This window comes from Carassius gibelio, chromosome A3 (genome assembly GCF_023724105.1).
Source record: "Carassius gibelio isolate Cgi1373 ecotype wild population from Czech Republic chromosome A3, carGib1.2-hapl.c, whole genome shotgun sequence".
Classification (NCBI taxonomy): Eukaryota; Metazoa; Chordata; class Actinopteri; order Cypriniformes; family Cyprinidae; genus Carassius; species Carassius gibelio.
Window position 1 is genome coordinate 18070456 of NC_068373.1, and position 19524 is coordinate 18089979.

Here is a 19524-nt window from a genome sequence, read left to right on the forward strand (position 1 = left end):
CCGAGATGCAGGAGGGCAAAAGTTCAAGAGATGAAAGGCTTCCGGATGAAACAGTCAGCTAGCTTATAAATGGTATTCTTGAAATGGACAGCAGGGGAATTTGATACCAGAAAATCATGAGATGAAGAGGCCAAATGCTGCCATTACATTCAGTTCCCAGGAGGAGCTAAATAAAAGCCTGTAAAGGTTTCTCTGACATTTTCAGCCTAAGGGAGATCATTTGTTGTGGCTTCAGCACAGGTACAAAACACAGTGGTTAATATTTGATGTGTGCAACCTCAGGCAACAAGATGGAGGAAGCGCACAAGGGAAACCACAAATGTCTCCGGACTAATTTAAATGTCAGCGGCATAGAGATGTTTGATCTGGTTCCCATTAAATAATGTCTCGGTCTGAGAGAAAGAGAGTTACAAAATAAAGGCAATTGCTCATGTCCTCTCTCAGCACCTGCCATTGTCTGACATTGATCACTGCTTTTACCAGACTTTTGGCAAGAGGATAAAATAGCACATAATTGTCTTTGGGTGGGCAAAAGTGATACTGAGGTAAAATGGAACTGGATTTCCCATCTTCACTAACAACTAGCATAATATGTCCTGCACTAAAAAATAAATACAAACTAATTGTGTCATTGTAGCTTGTCATTCTAAATAAGTTCAGTAAGTCATCATATAAAACACTAAATATTTTAATCAAATTTTAAGTATTTTTCAAACATTTTTATATTTAAATATTTAAATATAATTGTCTTAATATAAAATATAAACAATTGAATATTAATCTTTTATTATAATAATAAAAAAGAAGTCAATACATGAATATACAACAAATGTTTAGGGCCATGTGGTATTCTTGAAAAAATATTGTGCAAAAATATTTTCTAAATACAGCAGATTTAGAAAATATTTTTGCACATGGCCCCTAAACATTTTTCACCAAATAACCTGTTTATGATGTTGCCTCCTTATTACAGTGTGTCAACAATATCACTGATATCATTGACGGGGTGTCTACAGCTACACTTAAACACAACTTTTTAATGGGTGCTTTCAGCTGAGGCACATCTCTGTCCAATCCTCTTCACAAACGTTAATGGTCTTGTGTGGCCTCCAGCACAATAGATGACTCAAACAGTGACAAGCAGTCCTTGTGGGCAATCACTTGTGTAAGGAGACCCACACCAGCGGGTAAATATTGATCCCGTTTCCACCCAGCGCTAATGATAGTCCAGTGTCTTGTCGAGCAGTTCAATGCCTCTGGGAGAGGAGACCTGTTCCCTCGGCAGCCGGTGTCATCTGCACCAATGCACCGATAGAGCTACTCCCCCGTGCCTTGGCATCAATCTTTTTCAAAACATGCTTTCTTTCCTCCTCTCAGTCATTTCTTCTTGATGGTCTGAAGATCTGACATTTAATCCCAGACTGTTTAACCTTGGTGAGCACTGGTACACCAGATGTTGAAACTGGGTTCCTGTGATCCATGGCTAATGCATTGACAGAAAAGTGAGTTGCTCAGTAAAGAAAGGGTGCGGGTGATTTGAGTCGTTTGTTCCTTGAAAGCAGGTTCAGGATTACCTGTGAACAAGCAGCCATTTATAATGGAGTATATGACAACACAAGATACTACGACTATACAATAATTTACATGCAACATATTAAAATGAGTTGTTTTTGATAATATGTGTTTGACAGTGTTTTTTTGTGTTTTCAAAATATCTTTTATGTTCTGCGGTACTTTTTCTTTCTTTCTTTCTTTCTTTCTTTTTTTCTTTCTTTCTTTCTTTCTTTCTTTCTTTCTTTCTTTCTTTCTTTCTTTCTTTCTTTCTTTCTTTCTTTCTTTCTTTCTGTGTGCTATTTCTCACCAGATTGGAATCTGATGGAATTAATGGAAAAAATTGTAGATTTAATAATAAATGTACAAAACAGTGTATACGTCAAGATATTAAGTAAATAGACCTAAATAGACCTTAATTAAGGCAAACATAATGAAAAAAAAAAACCAAGGCTGTGAGAAAAAGATGTATAGTCTGTTTTATGGGTAGTACTGTAATGTTCAGTATTGTCCTATTGTGCCATTTTTATAATATAAGGTTTAAGTTTTTTTTTTTTTCTTTTTTTTTTTTAATTGTCACTAGGAACTATTTTGAAAAGACAATTGGGTATATGTCGAACGTCAAAGCCGGAAAACAGGTCCCATTGCTTCTGCTTGTTGGAGAACGTGCTTACAACTGCTTAAACCAGAAGTTAAACTCAGAACGCATCAACGCATAACCACTATTTTGCATACATTTAACAATTAATATGAGAGTAAAATTGTATATCCTGTTGAACTACACCCATGTCAATACCACACAGGCTTTCACAGGTTTTCATATATTTCTTCTACCCAACGGTCCAACCCAGGGCTGTCGCAGGGAATGCTATCCTAATTTTGTGCATAATCCTTTCCCCCTTTTTCAGTGCTTGATAAAAAAAAAAAAAAAACGAGGGGTTTTGGTATTTTCACCATCACCAGCTGTAGTGTCCTGGACATCCACTAGTGGGCACTGCTCTCTACTCCAGTGCCATTCTGTCCTGAACTCCATTTCCCACAACTCTCTCACCACTGCGAGCTCTCATCAGCGGTTGGCCCCTCTGCCTTTTTGGCCTCCATGGTTCCCCTTGTTAGTTTCCATGGTGTTTAATAAGCTCCTCCCCCTTGCTTCCCTGTTTGTATCTCCCTTTTTATACCCTGTGTATTCTCCGGTGTCTTTGCCAAGTCTTGTTAGTGTCTGCTGCATTTCTGAGTAGTCCCCTTGTTCCCTGTGTCTCTGGGTTTTGAATCCTTGAATGATCCCTGAATATCCCTTGCCTGTTTCCCCTGCTTTGTTGCCTGTTTGGGCTGTTTACCTGTGATTTGATCATTTGTCCATTCTGGACACTGATTCTGGATTACCCTCTAATGACGTAAGGGCGGGACAATAACCTCTCTCTTTCAGCAACCTGTCAATCACATGAGATCGCAACATTTAGCAATCAACGATCCGATTCCAGATCTACAAAGCCATTTCACTTGAATGTATGTCACAACAGAGAAGAAAAGACACGGTCACAATCTCGGTTTTAAGCCAACCTCAAAGTAGCTTGCAGTAGTGTGCTAAAAAAAAAAAGGAAAAGAAAGGGAATGTTTAATATGACAATATGAGTAATATAATGTGATATGTAATGTAAAACGGACACAATCAACACTGAAATTAACATGTTCTTGAAATGCATGATAAAATAAGTAATATTTAAGATGGTTTTAGCCCAAAAAAACCATAAAACCAGCCAACAGACAAGTCTGACAAGTTTGGGAGACCATTAAGCCCAGCGAACTAGCTTAAGCTATTTTTATTTATGTATTTATTCTCTTAATCTTTTTTTTCCCAACAGGGTAATGTTCAGTACATTGGAAAGTTTGTTCATTTTATCAGAGAGCAACAGAAAGACCTAATCCTAAAAAGATTGAACTCATTAAAGGATCAGTGGTCAAGGCTCATTTTAATATTAATGACTCTAAACGTATTAGATGTTCCAACTGCCAGCTTGGACAACTAAGAGGATGAAGCTAAGAAAATGTGCTCTGTTCTTTCGATTTATCGGCGGCTTAAACATCAAAAACTAATGGCAGCATCAGTAGCAGGTTAGTAAATTGTTCAGATCCCCCCCGGAGTGTTTCACATTTTGGGATGGGGAAAAAATAATTGGGGCAATCGGCTGTGGTGAAGAGTCATGTAGGTTTGAATTAGATCATTTTGCAGTTTCGCCTTTATGAGGGTCCGTGACAGTCTGAAGCAATAGGTGTCATGGGGCGACAGTATAAAATGTGGTCCATCGTGTCTAAACCCGAAAGGTCTCCTCTGCGATTGATATAAACTAGTAATAAAGATATATTCCCCTGGCAGTGGGTGCACTGATTTGATTTGTCCGGTGGTTCAGTGAAGCGTCTGCCCAGGTCTTGACCCTCACGGCACATCTGTGATGATTATGATATCTCAACACAAGGACACCCACTGCTCTGAGCGCTCGCATTACCCTGCTTGAGTGTGCTCCTGATAAATAGCAAACATTTGTTTCAACCCGGATGATATTTTGCTCTGGCATTACCTGATAGATGCTTAATACGCCACCTGAATTATATCAACTTTATAGATTAGGCATCAGATGTCCAAACTGAAACTATATGAACATAAAGGAAGTGGTACATTATTCTTTGTTTTAACATTTGCTTATGATCTCCCATGTCGTATTTTCATATATTTTGAAATGTAATTTATTCCTGTGATGGCAAAGCAGAATTTTCAGCATCCTCCGTCCTGTCTTCAGTGTCACTTGACCTTTAGAAATCATTCTGATATGCTGATTTGTTGCTCAAGAAACATTTCTTATTATTAGGTTAAAATATTTTGTAAGGACTGTGATACTTTTTACTAGGATTCTTTAATGAATAGAAAGTTCAAAAGAACAGCATTTATTTGAAATAAAATCTTTTGATGATTGAATTCCAAAAAAAAAAAAAAAAAAAATGAACTGGATATTTGAAACCAACAAGCATTTGTGTAATTGGACTTTTGGCTCAAAAGTGTGAAAACTAACCTTGTTCTTCTAAATATGCTGTGAGTTTTTTTTTTTTTTTAAACAAATGCAAATTTTCAAAAACTTTTAATTGCACTTGCCCTTTAAATATAAATGTGTAAAAATCCAATTGATCTCCTCTCTAGAGATCAACACACCACCGTTTACAGAGTAAATGTTAATGTGAGTATTTGCTAGTTTACTTAATTGACATTCTTGGGCAGCATTGAGAGCAATCAAGAACACCAGAAACACTCCTCAACAACAGACATGTGTACTCAGGAGCCCCCAAATAGGGTAATCAAATAGCACAACCTAATCTAAGAAGTTGATAACCCCTTCCAGAGGTTAAGGGGGACAAAGACTATAACTATAACAGTCCTACTTCATCATACCTTAAAAAAAAGGTCTTGTTATTGCTTAAAGATGTTTTTTTTAAATTAAGATACTCACTCTGATTACTGTATAATCAAATATAGCTAAACATCCTCTTTTTGGTTCACTAAACCCTGTAAAAGACTAAATTAATTCACAGAAAACATGCTGAACTCAAAAACAGCTCCAATCAACATAAAACCACAGCAGTCCAGATAGATCTGTTCTGCCTCACATTTTTTTCAGCAATCGTTCTAATAGAATAAAAAACATTGAGAGGATAGAAAAATATGAACTCAACAACAATGGTAGATCACATGGAATTTGAGGCTGGTGTGGTAGATGATTCGTGACTATAATCATGGTTGACGTGCAACATCACACTTTCACTGAGTATGTCAAAAGCATGCAGTTCTTTAAGTGGCAAGCTGTTCTTTTCAGCTGAAGAAAATATTTTCCTCCAAGAACGTCTGTGTCTCTTTTAAAGCTTTGTGTAATAGATCAAAATAATATCCCTGGACTGAATAATGTTTTTTTTAGTTGGCTTACACAAAGTAATGTGTTTCGTCTAACTTAAGGCCTGGCCTTGTCATCTTGCCAAGATAAATAGCAGTAATTAAAATGTTGCTGCAGGCCTGTTTATGCCAGGGGCAGGATAGTTTTGGCTCAATAGAAGTTAAATAGAAGTTGTTGTCGCAGGTGTCATCATTTACTCCCTCCTGCAGGGAATACTGGCACAATTGTATCAATATATCAAAAAAAGAGCAAAAACTACTATTGATATTAGACTGGAACAGTATTATTGTACTGTTAAGCATCCACTCTGCCCACTGTATGTTAAAGAGAATTCTAATTTAAAGATGACATGTCCTGTGTGACTGACACCTACCATAATGTGTTTTAAAATCATTTTTACTGAAGCATTTTAATACAGATGTGCAATCGTTCTCTAAAGATGCCAAAGGGAGTTTTCATTATAGATGAATCCCCTTATGACATGTATTGAATAAGAAGAGATAAATATATACTCTCATAATGAATCATAAGTGAGCTAGCCATAAAAAATGGCAAATACTTGTGTATAGATGTATACAGGGTCATACACACAAACACAAACCACCATCTGAGAAACACAGATGACACTAAAATAATGCAATATATAATAAATAAATAACCTAATGTGCACAATACATCATTATAAACATTTCTAATATCAAATATATATATATAAACAGGGACCTGTATATACAGGTAAAATCAACATTTGAGTTAATTTAGTATTTATGTGTTCAGTAAACACTTCTTAATTTTAAATAGCTGTCATTTTTATCACTTGTTGTGTCATCAGGTCTTATACAATTAATCTTCATAAGTGAAAAATACTATTAAAATCACATGTTAAAAATTCACATCATAACATTAGACTTTACTTAATCAAGATGATCCTCTTGGTTTTTAGCGGATCAGATCTGTTGTTTTAACATAGATGAACCTAGGCATCAAAAGTGCCCTTAAATTAAGAAATCTCCCATAAACCATCTTTGCACTACAACACTTGAACAACATCTTATTTTAGTAGTCATAATCTGCTTGTCTGAAATGTTGGCCGAAGTCAATAGTTAGTGATTTACTGGCAGACCAAGCAGGAATCCTTTCAAAGGGCCTCTAATATGGAAACCGTCTAATTCCCTCTCACCTGAACAAAAACAAGGCAATAAAAACTGACAGTCTAGGATCAAGAGAGTTTAATGTTTGGTCTGGCTGTGGCAAATGCCCCAATTCTGTATCTCTGTAATAATGGCAAAGCCCCTTACAAACAAGTCTCATATTTTGTCCTTAATAAACACTATTTGACTGTCAAACCAAGTTCTGCGGTTTGATCTGTCAAGTCAAGCCTTGGATACTGTGTCCGTTTTCTACAGTACATCTGCTGTAAAACTCAAGATATTTCAAAGACACAAAGGGACACGTTACTTATTGTGTTAATAATTAGATTTGATAGAAGCACAACACACTTGAGCACTTACATTTGTGTAAAACAAATAATAATAGTGTCTGTTTTAGTTTTTTCTGTTGGGTATAGGACCAAGCTTTCATCTCTTGGCAGTAGACTCAAGCCATATGTTTTCTTCCGTGGACAGACACAGCATCTGGGTGGTAGGCCTGCAAGCCCATCATCCATCACATCTAGAGTTGCTTTGAGTCTTCTCTTGTGTTTTGCCAGTTTATTGTGACAAGAAGCTGATTTCAGTGCAGTCTCTATAGACTCTACACAAAGACTTTTTGATTTCAAATAATAATATTATTTTCTGATTATTATCTCTCATAATTATAACTGTAAATATTCTACTATATGATATCGGCCTGCTTATTGTTGGCATATGCCTTTTTACCAATACATGTGACAGAAGAATCTTTCAATTCCCACCAGTTTCAAGAAGTTAATACTGTTTTCTTGATGTACTGTTGTGAATAGTCTACTTGTGCTCAACAGATGTTTCTTAATTATGCATGAAATTAAGACTCCTGTATTTCATTTGTGTTCTCCCCCAGCTTTATATTCAGAGTTAATCTTGATTTATATATATTTTTTTATCACATTTGTATCTTCAGAACACATGGCTTGACAAACATTTCCATATGCTTATCTTCTCCTCCTCATCAGAGATAACAGATTGGAAAATTAAGACATGACCAATATTTATTTTATTCTCATATGTGGGAAAGATCGCTGTCAATCTTCTGTGTTAACCTTTTCCTTTTACATGTACCAATTGCACTCTAGAAATGATGAACAATGAGTCTGATTTCCCCTGTCACGATTTGCTGTTGATGTAAGATTTGCTACTGCAGTGATGTCAAGCAGAGATGCAGAAAAGATGATTACATTATAAAAGAATTTGGATTAAGCTTATTTAATCAAACCTGCCTGTATGAAATGGGTTCAGCTCTTCTGCCATTTTTTTCTTGCCATCCTTTCATTATATTCCCAATAATTCCTGCTTCTGCAGTGACCTTAACCATAATACCTCTTTAGCAATGATCTAACAGATGAGGGCTGCGTTTCCTAAAAGCATCGCAGGCCTATAGATCATCTAACCATTGCCAACAATCAGCAGTGATTGTAGGGTTTTCATTTTTGGGGGTCTCATTCCCCAATGAGGGTATAATAATAATAATAAAATAATAATAATAATAATATGTATATATATATATATATATATATATATATACAAGGTTTGACTAATAGGGTAGGGTAATATAGCCTACTAAGCTTATTGTGGTATTCCACTGTAGGCTACTTGCGTAGATGGCTATAACATTTGAGTAATGAATAAGCTATATTCTTAAACTAATCCTGAATTATAGTCTTCTCGATCACACACACACACACACACACACACACACACACACACCGGTTTACTGTACAAACACAACATTTTACTGTTTGCATTTCTCGTAGGCCTACATACCTCTGTATACCAACCTCTTTCTATGCTGAGCCAAAATCTGCTGCCTTTTTCGTATGAAATTTAAAGGGGACTGTGGCAATCACAGGTTCATGTACAGTTTACGGAGCTAATCGCAAAATTTTTAGGGGGGCTGAGCATACATTTTTTTGGGGGGGCTAAAGTCCCCTAAAAAGCCTAGCGACGGCCTTGCCACCAATGTCACAATGCCGAGGTCTGCTTCACTGCTGATGCTTTGCTGATTTTGCTTCTGAGCGGTTGTTTCTTGTATACACTGTGCTTACTAGTGCGTCCACTGAGAGCTCCTTAAGCATCATTAGTTTAACATGCCATCAAAAAAAGGCCTCTCTTTTTCCTCTTCTTTTGGCAATGAAATTGCAGTTTTTGTTTCCAATATTTGTTGCTTTACAGTGCTAGAAGAATCGGTAAGAAAAAAAAAATATAAATAACACCAACTACCCAGTATCAGGTCCAGGACTTGTGACAATCTAATTTACTACTAACAGGTTTTACTAATGTTGACCATGAAGTGTTTTATATTAAACAATATGTATTGTTTCATAATTAGAAGTAACTTTTTGTCAGATGTCTTTAAAGTATGGTTTGTTTCTTTCTTTTTTAAGAAATGAATCATTCTTTCATATCTGTGGCTTAGGTGTCCAAATAGTTTAATGGGTCCCTATATAACTCCAGTGTGTCACAGTGTTTGTATTTCTATTGTTGTTATTTTTTTTATTTTTTTTCCTTTTTTCATATATTCTATGTTTTGGTATTCTGGAACTCATTGACACACATAAAATCTCAGTAGTGTCGTAGTGGCCAGTGAGTGAAGTGCTGAACTTGAGTTCATGGTTCAGTGCACTGTTTGCAGGGATGGTTCTTTGAGGCTGGGGGATGCTTATGAACTCATGAGTGTGCTATTGAACAGGCCACAGGTGTTAAGGTTGCATGAGGCCTTCAGGGCTTCGGTTGGAGCTGTCAGCTTTGATCAAGTTCTCTAATCAAGATATGCTGCAACCACCACACCAGAGAGCTGAGATAAAAACTGTAGTTACCTCAGTTGTGGTCACCTCACAGAGAGTTCAGATGCCATTGGTGTCCTTACATCCTTCAGTTCACTGAGCTGCGTTTGCTTCATAGACCCGATATACTGCAGTTATGTTGATTCCTATGACTCGCTGGTCAGTGTTGCTAGCGTTTTTTAAAGTGGCTGCAAGAGCTCCAATACCAATACAATACCTTTCACGGCCCAATTTGTCAACCTAACACAATAAAGCAAGTCTAAGGAAATCTGTGCCACAAATCAAAACATTACCTGCTTTGTATCCACAGAGTCAGTGCCATATTATCATATAGTTTGAGTCACTTGGGCTGCAGGTGAATGATGATGAACCACTGTTCATATGGGGTCAGTCAGTGTTATTGAGGTCTCACTTTCTCTTCATAACTTGTTCTGCCATCGGCGCTCGGAGTGACTGTTCACTCATCCTGCCGTTGCTTAGATTTCACCAGTGGTCTGCTGCCAGATAATTGTTCTCATAGAAATGCACTTATACCAGTTGCCTTTGCAGTAAAGCACAAGCATTTACCAATAAAAACTCATTGCCGTCACCCATGGGTTTTTCCAGAGTTTCTTCAATACTGGATACAGGCCCCCCATAAAAAAAAAAAATAAAAATAAAAAAGCACCCATATTTTGATGCACTTTTTTTAATAGTTACTGTTTTGGATATAAATGGATATAAATTATCTTTGCCTAAAGCACACTCATTTACAAACTGCACATGCAAGCAGTGAAGACATTTGCAAGTTTTATTTCCTATAATGGTTTTGCAGGTAAATATCCACCCCGTCTACATTTTTTTTTACTGTCTTACAAAATATCCTGTTACTATTACAGTGTGAGAAACCATTGCAAATGATTCAGAATGTGAGTGAACTGTCTGAATGAATCAGTCTGAATCACAAACAGTTTCAGACCTTTTTCCAAACTAAATTAGATCAAATGAGTGATTCATATTCAAACAGCTGATAAGAAACGCACATGACTTCACTGCTGAAATATTATCAGAGAAAATGATTCTCAGGTCGGCACACGTCAATCCCATTGACACATAAGGATTTATCAGAAAGATTTTTTCTAATGACGCCACTTCTCCCTCCACTTCCTGCCACATGACAAACTGTATCAGAAGATTTCTTGCAAAGAATGACAATAACAGACTTCACAGATTCAAACTGGCTCCTACTATGAATAATCAAAGAGTTGAACGAGGACTAGAACAGAAAGTAATGCAGGAAAACAAACACTTTCATTGCCTGTAAAAGTGACACAGTTCACAAGCTATTTGAAGACACCAAAGTCATCAGTTATTTGCATTCTTGTCTTAACCTCTTTTTGTACTGTCATTTCAATGGATCAGATTAGAATTGATTATTCTTTTCTTCAAACCAGATGTCTATGCAGTTTTTGCTCACCTGAGATCTTTGCAGGAAAGCCACAGTTGCCAAGACAGAAGGCTGCGTGACTGACAGTGTGCGTCTGCAGGGTGTGTTATGACGCAGAGCCGGCTAACCCCTACACATGTTCTCCTACTCCCTCAACCGCAGGTGTGACGGCTCCATCCAGCACAGAAAAGCAGCTTCTTCCAAGTTCTTTTCCTTTTCCCCTTCAAAAAGGGACTCAACTGCTGCGTATGAACCTATTGAACGATTCTATATCATGATGATATTAATAAGTACTGATTTAATTTGTCATTTCATGTGAATCACAATTAATGTTAAGCAATATTTATGGCCGATTGAAATCTATTACTGTGAAAATATGCTTTTGAGAAATAAAATAACATATTTACCCACCATATACTTCCATAGCGATGCTTCCTGTTGCAGAAGATCATTTTTAAGAGGGTAAGCTGTCTGAGAGGGTTCTTACCTGCAGTTTTTAGGGGTTTGAATCCCGCCGACAATTCCTCAACAAATCAAAAGGACATTTGGGATTTGTGTAGATAGCTAGTAGGCAGTTCGTCAAAGTTTTTGTTGCGCTAATAAAAGGCTAGTCGATTATGTGACACAAACCTGAGAGGCGGACAGTGAAATAAACAGGCACAGACTGAGTCACCGCAGCCCATTCTGTAACACTTTTGTCAGTTTTAACATACAAAGATATTTGTATGTGGCATTCAGTCAGAGCGCTGATTACTTTTAGATAACAAACTGATGAGTCTCTTTGTCAGGGAGGGAAATCACGCTTTTTCGAGTTGTCCAGGAAGTTATATAAGCCACAGCTTGATACTAAAGCCAGATGATACAGTAATACATGGGATGTCGCGGTGCCTGATTTGTTTGTATTTGGCAAATGAGTGCACCGAAGAAAGGATTTATTTACAATTCATGGTCATATCTGTCATCTGTGAGTCATGTGCTATTGTCGAAACATGCAAATCTATAGTAAGGTATATTACTAATGCTTTTATATTTCCTTCACCCTCCTTTAATGCTGTTATAATATTTCCAATGTCATTCAATGACAAATACATCATACATCAAGTGCAGAGTGAGTTTTCTTTTAGACGCATGAGCCATGGGTTTATCTAAGTCTTTCTTTCAGCCGGTTAGATTTAACATTATATTGCCATGTCAAAGGAATTTATGACGTGATTGTGTGTGTATCTTTCCAAATAGGCTTTTCCAAGAATTTTCCAAAATGTTATTCAGGTTATTTTTAGAGCCACTCACATTGTAAAAAGTAGAGCTCTTAACTGTAAGAAATGCAAATGTAGATGTGTAACCTAACGTGTGACATGCTTAATGTACTGTAAAGACTTAATTAAATGAATTGAGATGGCCCCAAATGAAGCACAGTTTTATGGTAGAAGAGCTGCCAAAAGAAGCTTTTATACTTTAAGAGAGTATAATCGACCTTAACCAGGGGAACACTGGTTTACTAGAATGTTAACAAGGTTATAATTCATTCATTTAGCTTGTGACCTTTTCTTTCATGCATATTTTGTAGCCACTTGTGGTTAGAAAAAGTGTTTAGAAAAATCAACTTCTGGAAACACAAAAGTCTGAATAATGAATGAAGTGAAAAAATTTATATTGCCCTATCAGCATATCAAACCATCCTTAAATGTTAATAAAGCATCTGGATGAATAAAATACTAACACTTTAATATCCTTTTTAATCTCTTACTGCCTATAAGGAATATGTCTTCCTGCTTTGACATACAATATGTACTGTATAACTGATTCAGAGCCAGATGGGATATGTGACATCCTGGCATCGCAACATGTGAATGCTATTAAATACAATTTGTACCTGGATGTTTCAGTCAGATTGCTTGATATTGCAGGTTTGGCAGTATCTTTTGATTAACAACTGGAAGCTTTAAATGTTGAAGGATGACATTTTTTCTTCTCACAAGGCAAGAAATAGGTTAGCAATTTGATTGTCTCTTGCACTTGCAAATGAAATACTGTCACATTCATTCAAATACTGGGTGACATTTTAAAATGTTAGACTGTTAAGATACTAATTCTGAATTTGTAAAGGTAATGTCGGGACGTTTGACCATACTTGTTAATTATATATGTGATATCTTTATAGTTATTTATTGTTTATGTTTATTTTTTTCTTGGTAGTAGGCTGTAAGACATAAAAAGCATACATTTATTTTACTTTTTGCTACATTTTAACAGAAGAAAACATAGCTAATAATGGGGAGGCTGATCAGAAAATGTCATAAGCTAGACTCGAATCGTACTTTCCACATGAGCACCGCAGCTAAATGTTTCGAAGCACTTGCTTTGACAAAAAGTGCAAATTTTATAATAAAAAATCATTATTAAGGACCTCTCTGCAACAAATACATCCAAAAGCTGCATTAAAAAAGCTAGGACTATACAGAAACCACCACATATGTGTATCTGAAAAATATCTTCTCATGACACACAACCTTTGCTATTCAGCATATACTCAGTCTTTTGTGTGGGTGACTCCTCTTGAGTCAGTGTGAGTTTTTGGAGGGGGGGGGGGGGTCTCGGAGTTGGTACATCAGTTCGAGTGACTAGATAACACCTCGAGGGGGTTGAACATGCCTCCAAACCACGATTGATGAGGAGCTTATGAACAGCATCACCTAGCTGAGGAAGAGCAGATAGCATGAGCAAGCCCCATTGACGTCTCCTGCGCTGTGATAGGGTGATTTGGATGCTTATGGGTGTGGGCCTCCCTGTAAGGGCTCATGTACAAGACAGCAGCCCACGTCAGCCGCCCCAAGACTAAATCCAGTATCATGACGTTGTGCACATGAACCAACAACAACTTGAAAGGACTGAAAGAAGTCATCACTGCCTGTTGTGACAATGAGTAAGATATTAGTTGACCTTTTTAGTACTTCTGGATAATAAAGATGATGACACATGTAGAGCTGAACTATTTGGATGATGATATCAGTTTCATTGCATGAAATAAATGATACTCTTAGTGAGAAACTACAGCCGGACTTTGCAAAGGCTGTTTCAGAACCACATTTCACAAGTTTTAAACCAAGAACATGTTAAAGTCTGTAGCATACAAATATTCTTTTTTTTTTTTGGTATCGTATTGTTAATTATCTGACTGTGTGGAGCACTACTAAAATGTATTCACCATTGCCAACTATTAAACTTTACTAACTGTCTCTGTTTAAAGCAATGATTCATTGGTATATAATGACATAAAATAGGCTATAAGTTTTATAATTACAGCAATTAGTTTATACAAGATTAATTAAGCAAAAAACGTATAGGCTCAGTTAATAAGAAATAGTCATATAAAATTGTTTAAAAAGCGTAATACCCAGGATTAATGATTGCAATTTCTTTTTCTTTTTTTCCCAATTCATAATAAGTACCAGATAACAGTAATAAACCATATGATTTCAGTCATTAGTTGCTGTTGTCCTGCATCTCTTCAAGTCATTTAAAAGTCATTTGAGTCTCATTTTATGAATCATTCCTTTGTTTTTTCATTCTTTTCTCATGCAATGTGACTAAACCACACATCAAGTTAAGACATAATTGATTTCTCACAAAGCTTTCTTGGGAGTATTAACTTCCTGCAACATAATCAGTCTGTTGGGAACAAGTTTTATTATTTATGCCTCAAGGGACCAGAAGAAATCAGATGCATTATTATAGATCCAGGAGCCACAGAAACTCTTTCATTTCTTTTAACCAATATGCTCTTAGTGATTTAATTTTGAACATAGGCAAACATGTCACTGTATCTTTTAGAAAATTACAGATTCTTCATTTCCGGTAACAAATGATGTTGGCACGTGTATTTTCTGCATGGAACATAAGAAGCAGCTAAATGCAAATATGACGCAAAGTGACACCTGTGTAAAATGAGCATGCCATTATGCAAGATCATATTTAATTTAAGTTTTTCCGAAGTCGGTTTTCATTTATCCAGGCTTCCAGCCACTGCAAATAATCTTGTATCTTGTTGAACTGGAAGATTAAAGAACGTTTTCATACAAATACCTATAGATTTCAACAGGATTGTCAAACGTGTGTGTAAATGCTAAAAGATTAAAAGTTAGGTTACAAAGCGAGGATTTCCATTTGTAGTGAAATAGACGCAAATGTTCAGAAGAGGTGGTAACCATAACAACAGCGTGTCGAGCTTTAAATCACGATCAGTTTAGGTCGGTAAGATGACACATAGTCTATCATGAAGTAGCCTACTACTGTCAATATATGTCACTTAATTCTGTTCATATAAAACTTTAATGTTTTGTTTTACAAGTCAAATTATTGTATGAGACAATGAACATCATCACCTTCTCATTGTATGAGAAAAGTCATTGTATAATTCCCACACTGAGATTAATATCTTATGGAGGTCGCAGTGATTATGCCAAGTAAGACATGTTCCTGGATCAACATTGATGATCCTGGATAAACAATATTTCCCAAAAATATAGACTTAACACAGTTCCTACCCCTGAAACTAGCCCTACCCATAATTTATTCTTAAAATCATTGGGAAATGATCGCTGATTAACAAGACTGTAGAAGCACCTAACTTTGATTTTAAGCCTAAAACAGATATTTATTGTTCAGTTCGCTCAGAATCAGTTGTTAATTTGATGAAGGGTCAAGTAGAAAAAGCAAGAATTATATTTGATTGCTCGATTAGTGTCTGAGTTTTGATTAGCCGCTGCAATCAATCTCTGGAGCGTCATCTACTATTTCTATTGAAGTCCAATCAAACTCAATTCCTTTCATCAGAAACTTCGTTCTGACACAAGACACTCTGAACTTGATGAAAGTTCTACTTGACAGACACTTGTTGCTATCTGTTTATAAAGACAGGGGTTTTAATAATAAGAAACTTTATTGATAATGCTATGTGCAAAATAATGTAGCCTAGTGTAAGCTTAAAGAATGTTTGATATTCATTTCAAATTACGTCTCACTTTCAGGTAATTGATCTGCAGCTGAACATCACTAATGATCTTAATGAAAATGTCTCGTGAGGTGTATTACGAATGTGTTCATGGTTGACGTTGGATGTGATGCTGGGGGCAGAGCTCCTGTCACTTCCACCGCCCGTCTCGTGTTTACGCAAGGCGCAGCGCCGTATATAAACCGCTTGAGGAGCGGACGAGATAGAAAGATCCGTGAGTGGACAACTTCTTATTTCTGAAAGACCTCGCTAAGAATCGGGAGACGCAAAAAAAAAAGAAAAGAAAAAAAGAACACTGAAACAAGAAACTTCAAGGTTCCGCTCCAGAGAAATAACTGTTCCTAAACTCTTTGGCTGCTGAAAGTAAGTTGTCTTGTGGTTATCGTTCTGCATGTGGAGGTGCAAAATGAAAATTGTGTTTAACATTTGAAAGATGCTAAATTTGGCTTTTATTGGAAAATCTAGGCTTTGTCATTGCTGTAAAATATAAGTCGGATACAAAAGATGTTTTCAGTGTGTCGTTTGTATTAGTACGAACACGTTCAGCACCATGGACAGCAATCACTTAGACGCGCATACTACTTTTAATTAGCTGCTAGGAGGAGGAAGTTCGAGAGTCTAGATTAACATTAAAAATATATTTGATTAATCCATAATTATTCTATTTCATAAAAAGTTTTTTTTTTAAATCAAGGTTTTAAAGACAAATTAAACTGATTCGTTCCTTAATGCAGTTCAGTCTTGATCTAGTGTTTTTGAATCTCGATTGAGTTTTTGCCGTCGAGGTGAATGTGCACAGCTACATTTGCAAAACTATTACAAAACTGTATTTGTCGTGACTTCTCTTCAACCTGTTGTTGCGCTAGCACTTTTCTGATCTGCTCAGACTTCTTATAAAAGGCCGTTTAATTTAAAGCTACCACAATAAGTCTTCATGTACATTAGTTAATGGAAGGGGGAAAAATGCGATTTTTATTTTTCAGATGGCCATCATGCTGAAACCCTGGACCGTAATCGCTACTGTCCTCTTCTGCGTGCTCCTGTGTCTCGGGACATTTGTGGACGCCTATCCGCCCAAACCAGAGAATCCCGGAGATGACGCTCCTCCGGAGGAACTCGCCAAATATTACACCGCGCTGAGACACTACATCAACCTCATCACGAGACAACGGTGAGAACGTCAAGCTATGTATCATACAAATGCATCTGTTTGCTTAAATTATTCTTACCACCCCACACTTCGGACCTCGAACAGGTGACCATGATAACAATTTTCCTCTTTGCACCATCTCTCAGTAATATGTCAAGAAAAATGTCCAAGTTCTGTAGTAGGTTGCTGAAATTGCATTATGATCCACTTTTTAGTGGCTAGAGGCTCTTTGCATGACCAATCTTGAGTGATAAAACCCAAACAGATGCACCTCAGAGAAACCTCTGAGATTGAATAGGCTACTCATCTGTCATATGTTTCTCTCAGCCCTGCTCTATAGAGGATTACATTTATTTACATATTTATAGTCTTCTAAACAGGCCTTTGACATTTAGGACTCATACAATGAGTGAGACATTCCAATATAAAAAAAAAAAAAACAGTAAATATTTTTTTCACCCCACAATATACTTTAATTCCAGTCTATTCCAAGAGAGTACCTAATGTCAGCATCGTCTCTTTCCAATACCCTGCAAGTCCACCAAAGAACCTTAAATCTTACCAGTAAGAGTCCAAATGAAAATCTCTGATGAATATCTAAGATAAAACCAACAGACATGATGGTTCAAGACTGTCACGACTGAGTTTAATGAATGTTGGTCTCTTCACAAAGTATTGCTGACATCCATAATGGAGAGCAAGTGAGAGTCTGTTTAGCTCATGTTTCAGAAATAGCTAAAACATTAGCTTGGTCTCAAACTCATTTATGTTGCTTGTAGGCATCTATCGAAGAGGGATCTGAGCATGAAATTGCTTTGTGGATTTGAGTGCCAAAACCGGAGCACTTTAGATGTTTTTCAGTGTAGGCCTATTCGTCTTGAAGATGCTGTTCTGAGAGAAAAGAACTAGTAATTTTGTCTCAGCTCCCTACTTAAACTTTTTTCTCCAATACTACTGAATGTTCTTCAGAACTGACAGTCATGTTTTGTCTGAAGATATAGAGGCTTTGTACCTTTCGTCTGTGTGATCAGTGTCAGATCTTCTAGGTGACGTGTCTCAAGCACATTGAGCTGTCAAGTGGTCAAAAAACATTTAACAGCTAAATTAGATTCATAACATCTGGGGTGAAAAGACAGTTTGTATTCAGTGATTGGTGTCTGACAGATAAAGTGGGCTGACTAGTTCTTTTCACTTCCAGACACTTTCACACACCACAATGAGCACACTCTGTGAGCAATTTGAGATCATTATTTCAATACTGAAATGTTCCCAGCGAAGCTACACGGATGGAATGAAGTAATGAGGAAATAAAATGTCATATTCCTTACATCCAGGTATGGAAAACGGGCCACCTCGGAGGATGTGATGGCTGAGTTGCTGTTCGGAGATGACACAGAGCACAAACAGAGATCAAGGTGAGAGTCTTTCTTTTAACTTTAACTGCTATTTTAATGTTAACTAATAACAGACTTGTTTTACAACTATAAGATTGTTTCCTGATTTAAATGGTCTTCTTAAAGTATTTTGGCAAATGCAGTTTTTTAAATCCTCGAGGAACACACTCATGAAAGGTGATGGGTTGTGTGTTAATAGCAAGGAGGAACAACTCATGAATTTTTCACACCTGTTGAGGAATCAGGGGACAGATGGGATCCCTGGCTTCTTTTCTCTCTGTCCGTCAGGAAGGGAGTGGGTTCGGGAACATGACGCACAATGAATATTTGAAAGGCCTTGACATTTAACAGCCCTAATTAGGCCTTAAAAAGGAAGAAATCGCACTGTGCTTACTAATTGAAAACTGTAAATCCCTGACAGACATTACACCGTTAAATAGTAGTTTCACAAGAACCAGACATTACACCAAGAAAATAGTATCTGTGAAAACAGTGAATAGGGAAAATGTCTTATTGATGTCAGTAAAAAAGCAATATTGATTGCTTATTGATTATATTTATCTCTTTCAGATATGATGACTCTTATATGTGGTGAAGTCCAGTGACCCCCGTGTCACCTGTCTTGATATAAGCCCACCTGTGCCTCCCACAGAAAACCTCCAGACAACTATATGTGAACCAGTTACTATCAACCTCATCCACCTCTTTATTAAATACATCCTCTATTTTCTTTCATCTGCACAGAACAAATCTCATTAACAACTGTACATAATATATTATAATAGGATCTATCAGTGGAAATGTATAGGCTGTGTGTAAACTTCATTGTGTCATGCAGAAATGATGAGTTTTGTTTGTACCATGTCAATTATGTGATTAAAAGTTTATTGGTTGAATCTGGAGATTGATTTTGCTCTGGTGGTTTTTGAACAAGCTTTACCGTATGCCATAAAGAAAAAGAACAAGTCATTAAAAAATGATATCTTAGTACATTTTCAATACTTAATTGGTTTTCTTTTTAATAAGCAGATTTCTAAATGACCAGCAGATGTCCCTCCTGTGAAATTAAAAAGAGCCCTGT

General features: G+C 36.7%; 1 protein-coding gene across 1 annotated transcript; it reads left to right on the top strand.

Moving 5' to 3' along the window:
* The first annotated feature begins 16069 nt into the window (after positions 1-16069).
* On the top strand, positions 16070-19339 carry LOC127942955 (peptide YY-A). The gene is made up of 4 exons (XM_052539028.1): positions 16070-16262; positions 16883-17070; positions 18384-18464; positions 19014-19339. The coding sequence occupies exons 2-4, from the start codon at positions 16883-16885 to the stop codon at positions 19036-19038; spliced, it is 294 nt and encodes a 97-aa protein (XP_052394988.1). The 5' UTR covers positions 16070-16262; the 3' UTR covers positions 19039-19339.
* Positions 19340-19524: the final 185 nt, after the last annotated feature.

Excerpts from the sequence above, each read along its gene's own strand:
- LOC127942955 (XM_052539028.1), top strand. The coding sequence starts at position 16,883 with ATGGCCATCATGCTGAAACCCTGGACCGTAATCGCTACTGTCCTCTTC. Across the intron at positions 17,071-18,383 it reads AACCTCATCACGAGACAACG|GTATGGAAAACGGGCCACCT; the intron begins GTGAGAACGTCA and ends CCTTACATCCAG. Across the intron at positions 18,465-19,013 it reads GAGCACAAACAGAGATCAAG|ATATGATGACTCTTATATGT; the intron begins GTGAGAGTCTTT and ends TATCTCTTTCAG.